Source organism: Canis lupus, chromosome 10 (assembly GCF_011100685.1).
Source record: "Canis lupus familiaris isolate Mischka breed German Shepherd chromosome 10, alternate assembly UU_Cfam_GSD_1.0, whole genome shotgun sequence".
Lineage (NCBI taxonomy): Eukaryota > Metazoa > Chordata > Mammalia > Carnivora > Canidae > Canis > Canis lupus.
Window position 1 is genome coordinate 33,370,405 of NC_049231.1, and position 12,222 is coordinate 33,382,626.

Genomic DNA, 12,222 nt, shown 5'->3' on the forward strand with positions numbered 1-12,222 from the left:
TATCTTGATAATAACTTTTAATGTTTTAAAATTTAACTAGTGCACACAATACATGTTTTAGCAGAAGAATGAAAACGTGTGTTTGGTGCCTAATAAAATTGACATTACAAAATAAGACCATGTTAAGAAAACCTCAAAAGTAGAAGTAAACATTTAAGTAGAACAAAATGAAAAACCCAAAAACAAATGAAAAAAATGCTAAGGGATATGCTTTTAAAATAGTAATAAATGCGGTTGCCTAAATGCAGACTTGAGATGTTGAGATTTACTTTGGGACTTAAGAAAAAAAAAAAGAAAAAAAGAAAAAGCAGCAGAATGCCCTTCATTTTAAATGTATTTTTTAAAAATGTCTGCACATTGTTTTCCTGTTTGCAAATGCAGTATAATCAAGTATATATATATAAGGATACCAGCTGGATTCCAAACTACTGATAAAAAAGTACACCACCTGGTCTTCCCATTAAGCATACAGTTTACATCAGAAAGCAACAAGAAGTCACACTACATATTACTTTTCCATGTCAGACCCTCCCTGCTACCTATGCTCCAAAGTGAACACAGTTGAAAACTACTTCAACTGAAGAGAAAAAAATGAAAACAAAAATCTTCAGCACCTTATAGTTTCTACGCACAGGACAACACGGGCAGACAGGAAATACAGGAAGAGAGAGAGAAAATGGGTAAGACCAGTGATGTGCTCTTCAGGAAAATTCTATGTATACACAGCTGCTCAGATAGATAGAATGGCTGATTTATATATTGGTCATTCTGAGAAAAAAAAAAAAAAAAAAGACTTTCAAAAGTTCCGCAAATTTTGGCAGATCCCTTCAAAATGTAAAGATTGGAGACACTTTATTCGCACAATCATTTCCTAGAACTTTATCAAATAATTAAGTAGCACCATAATGGTGGGAGTCATAGTGAGGAAAAGTTGCTAAGGAAGAAAGGAGTACTCCTTTTTACTTCCTGCCCACTCTTCCTTACCAGAGTACTAAAGATTCGATGCTTAGGGTACAAAATAATCAAAATGTGTTTTATGGGAATGAAGTACTTTCTAGACTGTAGTGCTTCCCTTAACATTTCAAGAGAAGTATGTAATTCCAGGACAAGCAGATTTCTCTAAAATCCTGATGACAACCACTGCCAGCTTGGCAAAGTTTTGCTTTAATGCTCAAGAATGTCAGATGATAGTGATACTTAGAAGAGCATCTTGTCAACAGCGGGGTAAGAATTTAGTCAGCACAGGGGGCATCTGCTAGCAAGTTATATGGTTAAAAAAATTCAAAGTTCAACTAATTCTTTTTCAGATGTGAACTCCATTGAGAATGGGGATCTCCTGGGGATCTGGTTTTGTTATTAGCTTCCCTTCTTATAAATAAATCAATTCAAACCACTCCTGCCTTATGTAAAAATATCAAAATCTTACATAAACCTTACCAAGCAAGGCCTGAGAAATGCAAGGACATTCACTAAGATATTTGTGCAAAAGTTGTTTCTCTCAGAGAGCAGGGTAAGTTTCAGGCAGAAACCAACCTCTGGGATAAAATTTTAGATGGGATTTTTTTTTTTCCTATTTTCACTAAATAAACACTAGAAGTTTTATCTAAAATTTGTATAAAGCTTTAAAATATTTTTAATAAATTTAAGTTCTAGACAAATACTGACAATTGGTAATATAAAATGTGATTTGGTACATTTGTGGAATTTGAAGACTTACTATGTAAGTTTCTATTACACATTAATATTTAATTGTACATTTCAAATACAATTATGCTTACTTCACATCATTTATTGAGAACATAAATCCCCTTGGTTACTCTCATGACTTCCAACCCTTTAAGAAGTTGTACCAAAATTAAAAATCATTAGATTTGATAGTGACAAGTGAGGAAATACAACTCCTTAAGGTTGATGAATAAGCCATATATGAATGCTTATGAAAACATTTACAAATATTATATAGGTAATATAATTAATTACAAATTACTTTCTGTCCATTAAAAACATCTCTTTTGAATTTGAAAATGATGCATGAATAGGGTGTATACAATGTGCATGTTTTCTGCAACGTTAATATTACTGGATTATACAAATTCAAGCTAACACTGCACCACGAACAGGACTGAGAATGTGCCATATCTGTAATGCCACTGGTGGAAACAGACTGGGTACCAAAGTGCTGGATTTTCAACCTTGCATCCAATGTCAGTTCCTCTTTAGTCAGAAGATGAAGCATCTGCCTTTCCCACGGCTTCCTCGCCGAAGAGCAGCTTTCGAAGTATATTTGCATAAAATGGTCCATACACTTGTTTGTTGAGATTCACAATGTTTGCAAATTGAGAGCCTAGCTCTTCCAACTCCTGTTGAATGACAGCAAGGCCTCCTGGCATGGGAGGCATGCATTTTTGAGGACTTGGAAGACAAAGTAGGCTTTTCATGTATAGTTGGATTCGTTTATCTGAGGAAAAAAATAAGATATCTTTTAATCTGTCCCATTATTAAAGAACATGATTTTTAAAAAGCAAATGAGAATAATAATTACAGCGGGTGAATTGCCATAATATTCCCAATTTTCTGCCCTCCCTGTATCCATGTCCTTTATGAGGTTGCCTTGCAGCTCTTCCCATCAAAGGCTATAGACTATCTCCCCATATCTTGAATTGGGGCTGGCCTCATGGTTGGTTTTGGCTGATACAGAAGGTGGCAGAAGTGCCGGTATGCTAGTGGCATACAGAGACTCCAAGTGCCGTGGGTCACATCTGCTTTCTCTACCCACCACTGCACATGAACAAGCCTGGGCGGGGTGAGAGACCACACTAAGGGAAGCCTGGCTGTTCCACGTGAGGCCATCCTAGACCAACTTGTAGCCAAAAAGCTTACAAACGCTCGAGAAAGACCAGGAAAGGTCAGCAGAGCTACCTAGCCAACGCAGAGCTGATTGCGTATGCATGTATGAGTCCAGCAAGACCAGATGAACTACCTAGGTGCCCCCATGGACTTATGAGCAACACTAAAGATTTGTGTTTTTTTAAGCGATGGAGTGTGAGGTGCCTTGTTACGCAGCGATGGCTGAGAGACAAAAAGCATAGAGCACCTTTGGAGTAGGACAGGAACTCTTTTACAAAAACTTAACACTTAGTGTCCATAATTTTTTTTATTTATGTACATGAAAGTTGAGTTTGTAAACTGGTACTGCCAGTTTGGTCCCACAAAATGTTTTGTGTGTTTTTTTTTTTTTTATAGAAACTATTTAAAATCAGGGGATTTTGCATTGAAATCCAAATTTCCTGTTCCTCTTGAAAAATCTAGAGATCAGACAAACTTGGAGGCACAAATTACCTCAGGACCAGAGTAACCACACATCCAGGTTTTCCCAGTACAGTCAGGGTTTACACCTATTGTCCTGGCATAATTAACAAAAATGCTCTAAAAAGTGTCATGGTTTGGACAATAAATTATACAGTTACCCTACCTACAGCCAACAATGGAGGCACTGAGGAGGGCTGCCCCAACAGGCACTCCAGTTTGCCATTTTCTCCATCATCCTACTTCCCTGCTTCAGTCTATTTGCATGTAAGGCAACTTTATAAAAGGATGCAAATGTATAAGTAAATTAGGTTGCGATAGTATTGGTCAAATAGTTACTGGACAGGCCAGACCCGCTATAGGCCATGCTGCCCCAAGGACTTTCTTTGGCTTTGGAAATGGAAACTTCACAAAGAAAAGTTTACTAAGGAGAACACAGTCCATAGGATATGGACAATGATCACATTAATGAAACACTGGTCTTCAAACACTTCTCCCAAAAGTCACACATTGTAGCCAGATCTGACCTAGAACTCTAAGTTCCCAATGTCATATGTCCTTGTCTTAGCCACAACTATTTTCTCTTGCGAGACAACCCTTCCCTCTCACCTCACCTCTGCCCAAAGTCTAAAAGATCCTTCAATGACAAACCTAAAGTTACCTCCTTTCTGTGGCTTTCCCTAACATCCATCAGACAATCACGCCATATTACTGTTACTTAAGAACATGTGTCTTTCTCCCTTCTAAGACAAGGAGTTCCCTGAGGATGAGGGCTGTGTCTTTTTTTTTATCTTTATATCCCTGGCCTCACATGTGGAAGACACATCACTGAACTGAACTGAAATGAAGTAAGAATGGAATGAAAAAGTTCAATAAAGGTGACTACGTCCAATTGAAAACAAGAGAGTCAGGGAGGAATGGGGTGGGCAAAGAGAACTTGGCCTCACCTGTAATATGGAAACAAGAAGAAATCATTTGTGTATGTATCACTTATACAATTGAAAATTACTTTTAAAAAACTGATAGCTACAAGCACACAAATAATCTACAAAGCAGGTAATCTAAAAAATAATTTTCCCCTGGTTTTCTCATATGCATTTGAAAAAAAGCTGGTTTGAAAGAAAACTTTTCTAGTTATCTTAAAAGGCTAAGAACACAGTGGGAGTTATACTCCCATTGTAAATAAACAGCACATCCATCAAGAACAAAAGGTGGCAGACTATGGGTACCAGAAAGAGGGAAAGAAAACCAAGGCTAACTGGTCCTTCTTATGCCTCTGGGTTCCTCTAAGAGCTTAATTTACTCCAACTCTTCTGCAAGCAGAAAATTAAGAGTCAATTGTGTACTAAATTTCCCGTTAGACTGGTTGCCTACTCTCTGGAGCCCAGGTCTGTTTTTATCACAGATATGGTCCAACACCTTCCTGCAAGATTGTTTAAAGAAAGAAACTCTTTCAAAACTGTTATTATGCTGACAAGTGGTTCTGTCTCCTCTGTGGACGAGTCGGTTTTTAGGCCAAGACTAAAATGACAGAAGCATTTGTCCAGTTAGGAGCAGCCAAACTGAGTCCCTGCCAAAGGCGTGCCCTTGGCTTCCAGAGTCGTTCGGGAGGGCCACTCAAGTGAGTCATTTGAGTTTCTAGGCAACGATACTTTGAATGAGGTTAAAAATGCTTTCAGTTTGCAAAAGAGCAGGAAAGTTGGACTGGGAATAGCTGGGTGAAAAAAAAAAAGTGCTTTATGGGATTTTAAGAGGCCACCATGGGGTGGTGCATCCAGGTGGGGCATCCCAACTTCCCTCTGAATTACAAATATTTCCCTTAACCACAGCAAGGGCACAGAAGACACCCGAATGCTCCTGCCACCGTGCCAACCCACAGCAGGGCTCCAGTTCTGACTACAGTGCCCACTGGGAGTAGTTAAGAATATGAGCTCTGGAGTCTGACTCATTGAGAGTCCCTAGTCTGCAACCAGCTGGTTATATGAGTTACTTACCCAGCTAAGTCTCTGATGTGCTCACCCCTTCTACAAATACAGTTGATCCTTGAACAACATGGAGGTGAGGGGCACTGACTGCTCTCATACAGTCAAAAACTTACATAGAACTTTTTGGCTCCCCAAAAGCCTGACTACTAATAGCCTACTGTTGACCAGAAGCCTTACTGAGAACATAAGCAGTTAATTAACACATATTTTATGTATTTCATTCTTATAATAGGCTAGAGAAGACAAAGTGTTATTAAGAAAATCATAAGGAAGAGAAAACACATTTACAGTACTGTATCAAAGAAAATCTGCATGTAAGGGACCTGAGCAGTTCAAACACATATTGCTTAAGGGTCGGCTGTATTTACTAAATGCCATGCTGTGGGTCCAGCCTGGTACAGGGATATAGCAGAGAAACATGCATTCTATCCTCATGAGGCTTGCACACTAGTGGGGCTAGTGGTGTGTGGTAGAGACTGCAGACAGTCTGCCCCTCCTCCTCCCAGGTATGGGCTGCCCTGCTGGAGACCACAGGCTGTGAGGACACAAAGGCGTAGGCAGCGAAGGCATGCAGGGAAGGGCTTAGTTCCAGGGGGCTGCAGCTATGCTGTGTTTGTCACTGTCGTCCAGGGTCACCTCTAAGAAGCCCACAGTGCTGCACACTGGCACTACTCCTTTCTGGGAAGCAGTTAAAGCCTTGAGCTTTTAGTGGCCTAAATCTCCAGCATTCCATGTCCCCAGGGGTAAGGATGAGAGAAACTATGTGAGAGCCTCAAAAAAATAATGACAAGCCTTTGTACTCTTAGGGAAGTCAGTGTTGTACATTGAAAACTTGCAGATTAGCCATAGGTCCCATTCCTCTTCTCCTCCTTCTGGTCTTTATTCCTCACTCTCTGCAGCAGACACTTGCTTTGTGCCCCACATCACCCTCTCCCCCTCCTTCTGGCCACAGCACCCCAATTTGGTCTGGGGGAAATCATCTCCTCTCTCTCAGACCAGGTGCTGCAGGGAAAGCAGACTCACTCTGGCTCCAGGAACTGAACATACATCTCAAGCTCCAGTTCCTTCCCCTCTGGCCACCATGACTGATTCAAGAATGTGTTTTGACCTACAGCCATGCCAACTGGAGCCAATGAGGCTCAATTCTGGGGTCATTATTTGGGTTAACAGTAAAGCCAATACCTTGTTTTTCACTTGACTGCAATGTGGAAAGATACAGGCTGGAGCTGAAGCTGTCTTGCCATGATAGAAAAGAGCCTATCTGTGATGACAGCCAGCCCAAAGGAAGGCAGTGTTGAAGAGTAGAGGTGGGGAAACTAGTGCCAGTGACACAGACTGAACTCTAACTAAGCCATATAGAGCCAGTCCTGCTCTGCTCTTATTGGTTATGTGAGAAAATGCACTTCCTTCTTGCTTAAGCTGGTTCAGTTCTGTCACAGGTAATAGAAAGAGTCCTAACTGATGCATTCCCCATTTTCCCAACTCACCAACATAACTTGACACCGAGATGGTCACTTGCCTAGAAACCAAATACAAAAAAAGCCCACCATCATGTGCCCCAGTTCCACAGGCTCTTTACTCATTGTCTCTTTAAGTCTGACCGAGAAAAAGGCCTTAGCTCCCTGAGCCTTGCTCACAGCAGAATTGGTATCTATTTTCTGTGAACTTACTGCCAGCGGGTTTGGATTGTTGCACTGATCTAGGATTTTAACATTACTGATAGCATTATGATATTTTCTTCATAAAAATCTATTGGCTGGATAGTAAGACAGAGGGCCCTCGAACATTCCCCTACTCTATTATTACATATACACACAGAATAAGCAATGAGTCTCAAACCTTTGAAATTTACAATTTCTTTCTTTATATTTTTATATTTATTCTCCAAAAAGAACAGGTAATCTGTTTAAGACTAAAATGCAACTGACACTTGACACTAGTCAAAACCAGCAAGTTAAAGCAAATTGGAATTGAAGCAGAAACCAATAAAAACATGACTCACCAATCAAGGACCAGATAGGATTGTCCTCCTCTTCCATGCTTGAAAATTGACCTATAAGATTAGCTTGGACCTCAGCATTTAAAGTGGATAAACCTCTCTCCACCAGGGCTTTGTTAACCTCAACACAAGTCTGAACACCAATGGAATTCAGGACTTCCTTCAAGTTAAAGGTCCTAAAAAAACATGAAACAAAACTGCATCAGGAATAGGTTTTTTTGTTCAGCAGTTTATATCTATCTTTTAATATACCAACTTGTTTCAAATGTCTGTCACTTTTCATTTACAAAGACAGTAAGTACCTCTATTAGCATGAACTTAGAATATAGTAACTCCTCCCAAGCACCAACCCTTATGTGTAGCAGATTTTTAAATACTTAAAACCATTCAATTCCATAGGTACTGTTTAGTTAGGAAAGCAAAATCAGAAAAGTATGGTCCCCGAAAATACGTCTGCAACTCCATTTTCATGCAGGACCATCAGAAAGGAAAATACCTACTTACTTCTTAAAATAAACGTTTTGGTCTGAACAAATTAATTCAAGTTTTTTTTTTTTTTTTTTTTGTCAAATCTATGCTTATAAAATGAAGTAAGAATCAATTCCTTTATGCCTCAACAGTGAATCTATAAAACCAACCAAAAACAAGAAATGAAGGGACACCTGGGTGGCTCAGGGTCAGTTAAGCAACCAACTCTTGGTTTCAGCTCAGGTCATGATCCTAAGGTCCTGGGATCAAGCCCTGCACTAGGTGCTGTACTCAGAGCAGGGAGTCTGCTTGAAGTTCTCTCTCTTACTCTTCTTCTGCCCCTCCCCCCACTTGTGATATCTCCCTCTCCCTCAAATAAAAAACCCACAAGAAATGTGTGTTAAAAAAACCCACAAGAAATGAAGATATTCAGATGTTAATACCATAGTGACAAATTACCTAAAATTCTTGATCTGTCATGATCAAAAAAGCTCCTTCCTACTGTTACTTTCAAGAAACTTTAAAAAAATCCCAGAAAACTATGAAAAGCAATTGGCAGAGGGTTATTTAAGAGGTAAGGAAAAAGACGTGATCAGAAAGGGCATGTGGTGGGTCCACGCCTTTAGGGAATGATGATTAAAAATGTCTCTTACCATCCAGAAATAGTCTTTAAAGATAACTCTGCAAAAATGGGAATTAAAGGATGAGAGAACAGGAGTGGGTATGGGAAATTAAAACAATAAAGCAATCAGAGGGGCAGAGCCTCTATAAAGAAGAGATTTTACAACTAACCAGTTATTAGCAAGCAGCATGTGCCAGACACCTGCACTATGTGCTTCATGGTGAATCATCTTAAGTTCCCACATCTGTAAGTAAGCACAATCATCCCTTCTTACAAGTGAGAGAATGAGGCCCAGAGTGATTTGGGAATTTGTTCAAGGGTACCTAACAAGCTAACAGCAGAGCTGGAACTTAAACCCTGATCTGTCTGACCTGAAGCTTGACTTCTTAGTAACCACTTTGTTATATGCTTTATATTAATACTTAGCAGCATTGTGGGTTCTCTAAAGGTTTAATAAATAAAAATTTCTGGAAAGAAATAGTTACCATGTGGGGAAATGCTAAGGTAAGACCAGCTGCAAACCTAGAGAAAGTTCCTTTTAATTCTAGGTCTTGGGTCCTGGAATGTGAAGGAAATGAGCCTGGCTGATTAGCACAGAAGCAGTAGAAGAGGAAGGGCCTTGACACAGCCCAGGGCTCAGGCCTTGGACTGCCCTTTTACTCGCTGTGCACCCCAAGGCAAATCCCATTCTCTCTGACAACTTTGGATGCTATAATCACTCAGGCTCCTCTTGGCTCTTAATATTCTAGGATTTTATCAAATAATTTATGTGTTTTCTGAATAATGGGAAAGAGATGGAAGAATAGATGCAACTCACTCCAAAGATAGGAATGAGCAATGTAAGGTCTTAAAAATACCTGAAAGGGGACACAGCAAGAGGAGGTGACCCATATAAGACCCATGAAAACATCTGATCATTGACTAAGATTAGGAATTTTCTGACTTGCACAGGATTTGCAACAGGATGATCTAAATGCAAAATCTAAATGAGATCTAAGGTTTGATACTGGAAATGAATATAGCAAAAACAAGACCTTCACTGGACTTGTGTCACATCACTGAAGGACAGGATGACACTACTTCTAAAGACTTGGTAGCAGGCTGGATCAGTAAAGTTGGTATATACTTCATTGCAGAAAAATGATGGAATCAGAACTGAATAGGAAAGCCTCCATGATAAGGCTTTCTAAACACATAGCTTGGAATTCTGGTTTTGTTTGTTTCACAGCACTGCCAAATAAGAGCTCTTGCACATGCCCATCCTAAGTGGAAATATGATACTCACTCTGGGACTTGTCATGGAAAAGACCTCTCCCTTCTTATGAAAGGAAATATAAACCTTTAGAGAGAGATATTAAAAGAAATTCTAGAAAAAGAAGGTATAAAATAGGCTTCTCTAAAGTACAGCCCTGAATATCACATCCAGACATCCAGGATTATTCACAATCTCTGAAACACACGCAGAGCCTTAATATGAGGATGAGCAGATATAAACACTTGGAACTTACTCTTTGTTCATGCCTTCAAGTAGAACAGCTGAAATCCTTTTTAACCTGTTTGCAAGCTCAGGGAGGCCTTCTGTAAGAGCACCCACCATGTTGTTGGTAATTAGGGACAGGCAGGCAATAATTTTCAATTGATTCAGCTTTTCTGTCAGTTCCTGAAGACGTGCTCCATCTGTCATGAGTGTCTAGCATATTTATTTTAAATGTAAAAATAGAAAGGGAAGCTCAATACCATGAAAATATAAAACAAGCAATGTTACATCCAAACTCCCATTTCTATCTGATTCCAGGAAAGTCATTAAACCACATGCAACACTAGACCAACTGATGCACAGATAGAACTTGAGAATTAAAATGATGGAAAACTTGAGGGAAGGAAAAAACCCACTCACCTCTGGTAATTCCTTTTTCAGATAATCCCACTGTAACAGTTTTAAATAACTGTTATTTAGCACCAGCGTAGGGCTCAGGCTTGGTTTAGAGCTGTTTTCAGCCCCAGGAGTTAAAGCAGTCTCAGAGAGAGAAAGTAGTTCTTCATTGACAGATTCTTTTATCCATTCTGTAGTTTGATCAAGAGCACCTATAAGTGAAAAGGCCACATATTTGTCCTATTGCTGTTGATCCCTTGTGTGCATTCTACATGGCAGATGTTAAGTTAGGAGCTAGGCATGAATGAAAAGACAGGCACACCTCTGAAGGAGCTTATAGTGCAGATGGGGAGACAGAGCTGTAAACCAATAATTAGAGCAGAATACAACAAATGCTAGAAGGCACAGGAGTGGAGGGAGCAGACACTGTCCAGGACAGTCTAAGATGAAGAGCTCTGTAAATGACACCTGAAGATATAAGGCAGACTATCACTCCAGGCCCAGCAAACGGCGCATACAGAAACCCAGAATAGTGAGGGAATATGGCACATTCTGGATGCTACAAGCATATCTGTATTGCTGGTCCATAGAAAATGAGGGAGAGTAGTAGCAGATGACACTGGGGAGGTAGACAGAATCCAGCTCACACACAACCTTGAATTCTGTGCAGAGAAGGTATTTAGACAAAGGCATTGTTTATTAAACATGTTTGGGTCCTGGGTCCCCTGAGTGTCTGATTAGAGCCATGCCTTTCCCAAAATGCACATGCATGCTAGTGTGCACACTTATACTTTTGACCCAGTTCTAGGGTTTCCCACTAGAAACAATCTGCTTTTTATACCACATTGCTTATAAAACTGTATTTGGTAGAATTTATAAGGTGGAACTTGCTAAAAAAAAAAAAAATTGCATACTGAACACAGGAGTAGATTTTTTTTTAAAAGCACCAGAGAATGAAATAAAGAATAGTGATCCTGAAATGCTTCCTCAGACCCAGCGTTTGAGCAGGGGTAATTTGTCAGCAGCTCTGGTTGCCACACCAGAGCAATATTACCTCAGAATTTCATAACTTTGCTTCTCCTCAGTTGGCAAATGTTCTAATTCTGTTCATAAAGATGTAAAATTTGTAGTCTTTTATTTAAAGGATATCCAACAGAAAGAGAGAAAAGGGGGGGATCTTTGTGGATATAATTACAACGTGGTGTTAATAAGCATTTATACTGCGTGCTCAATCATTTACAGCTGACACATTTAAAAGCCCATTTAGTTATCTCAAAAGCAACAGTGTACCATAGTGATTCTCAATCGTGGGTGATTTTAGAATCACCTGGAGAGCTTGAAAAAGAAAAGAATGATCTTGGGCACAGCTCCTGGAGATTCTGATTTAATCAGTCTGAGATGGGGCTCAGGCATCTGTGTTTAAACACCCCAGGTGATCCTATTATGAAGCCATAATTAAGTATGACTGGTAAAGTAGCTCTTTGGGGTCTGCCGCGGAAACAAGATGACGAAGGGGACATCATCGTTCGGAAAGCATCGCAATAAGACGCACACGTTGTGCCGCCGCTGTGGCTCTAAGGCCTACCACCTTCAGAAGTCCACCTGCGGCAAGTGTGGCTACCCTGCCAAGCGGAAGAGAAAGTATAACTGGAGTGCCAAGGCTAAAAGACGGAATACCACTGGGACCAGTCGAATGAGGCACCTAAAAATTGTATGCCGCAGATTCAGGCATGGATTCCGTGAAGGAACGACACCTAAGCCCAAGAGGGCAGCTGTTGCAGCATCCAGTTCATCTTAAGGATTTCAACGATTAGTCAAAATAAACGTTCTGGTTTTAAAAAGTAAAAAAGAAAAAAAAAAAAAAGCAGACAGAGCATGAGTTCAGAGTGAAACATCAGCTTTCCTCTAAGGGATCTACTGAGATGTTATTCCCACAAGCTAGTACACTGACCATTCTATGTGGCTCCAA

At 40.0% G+C, this 12,222-nt stretch overlaps 1 protein-coding gene and 1 pseudogene across 4 annotated transcripts in view; one reads left to right on the forward strand and one right to left on the reverse strand.

Annotated features, from left to right (window-relative positions):
• TCP11L2 (t-complex 11 like 2) overlaps window positions 1–12,222 on the reverse strand; it is a 38,604-nt gene continuing 26,382 nt past the window's right edge. For 3 of the 4 annotated variants that reach the window (XM_038550797.1, XM_038550796.1, XM_038550798.1), the window contains 4 exons: window positions 10,278–10,465; window positions 9,889–10,070; window positions 7,294–7,466; window positions 1–2,458 (listed from right to left, as the gene is read on the reverse strand). In XM_038550797.1, coding sequence (XP_038406725.1) covers window positions 2,217–2,458; window positions 7,294–7,466; window positions 9,889–10,070; window positions 10,278–10,465 — 785 coding nt within the window. In that variant the 3' untranslated portion in view covers window positions 1–2,216. Of the gene's footprint in view, window positions 2,459–7,293; window positions 7,467–9,888; window positions 10,071–10,277; window positions 10,466–12,222 lie in introns of those variants that run through there. The other variant, XM_038550799.1, reaches the window with a different exon arrangement.
• LOC608929 (60S ribosomal protein L37 pseudogene) lies at window positions 11,746–12,093 on the forward strand (annotated as a pseudogene).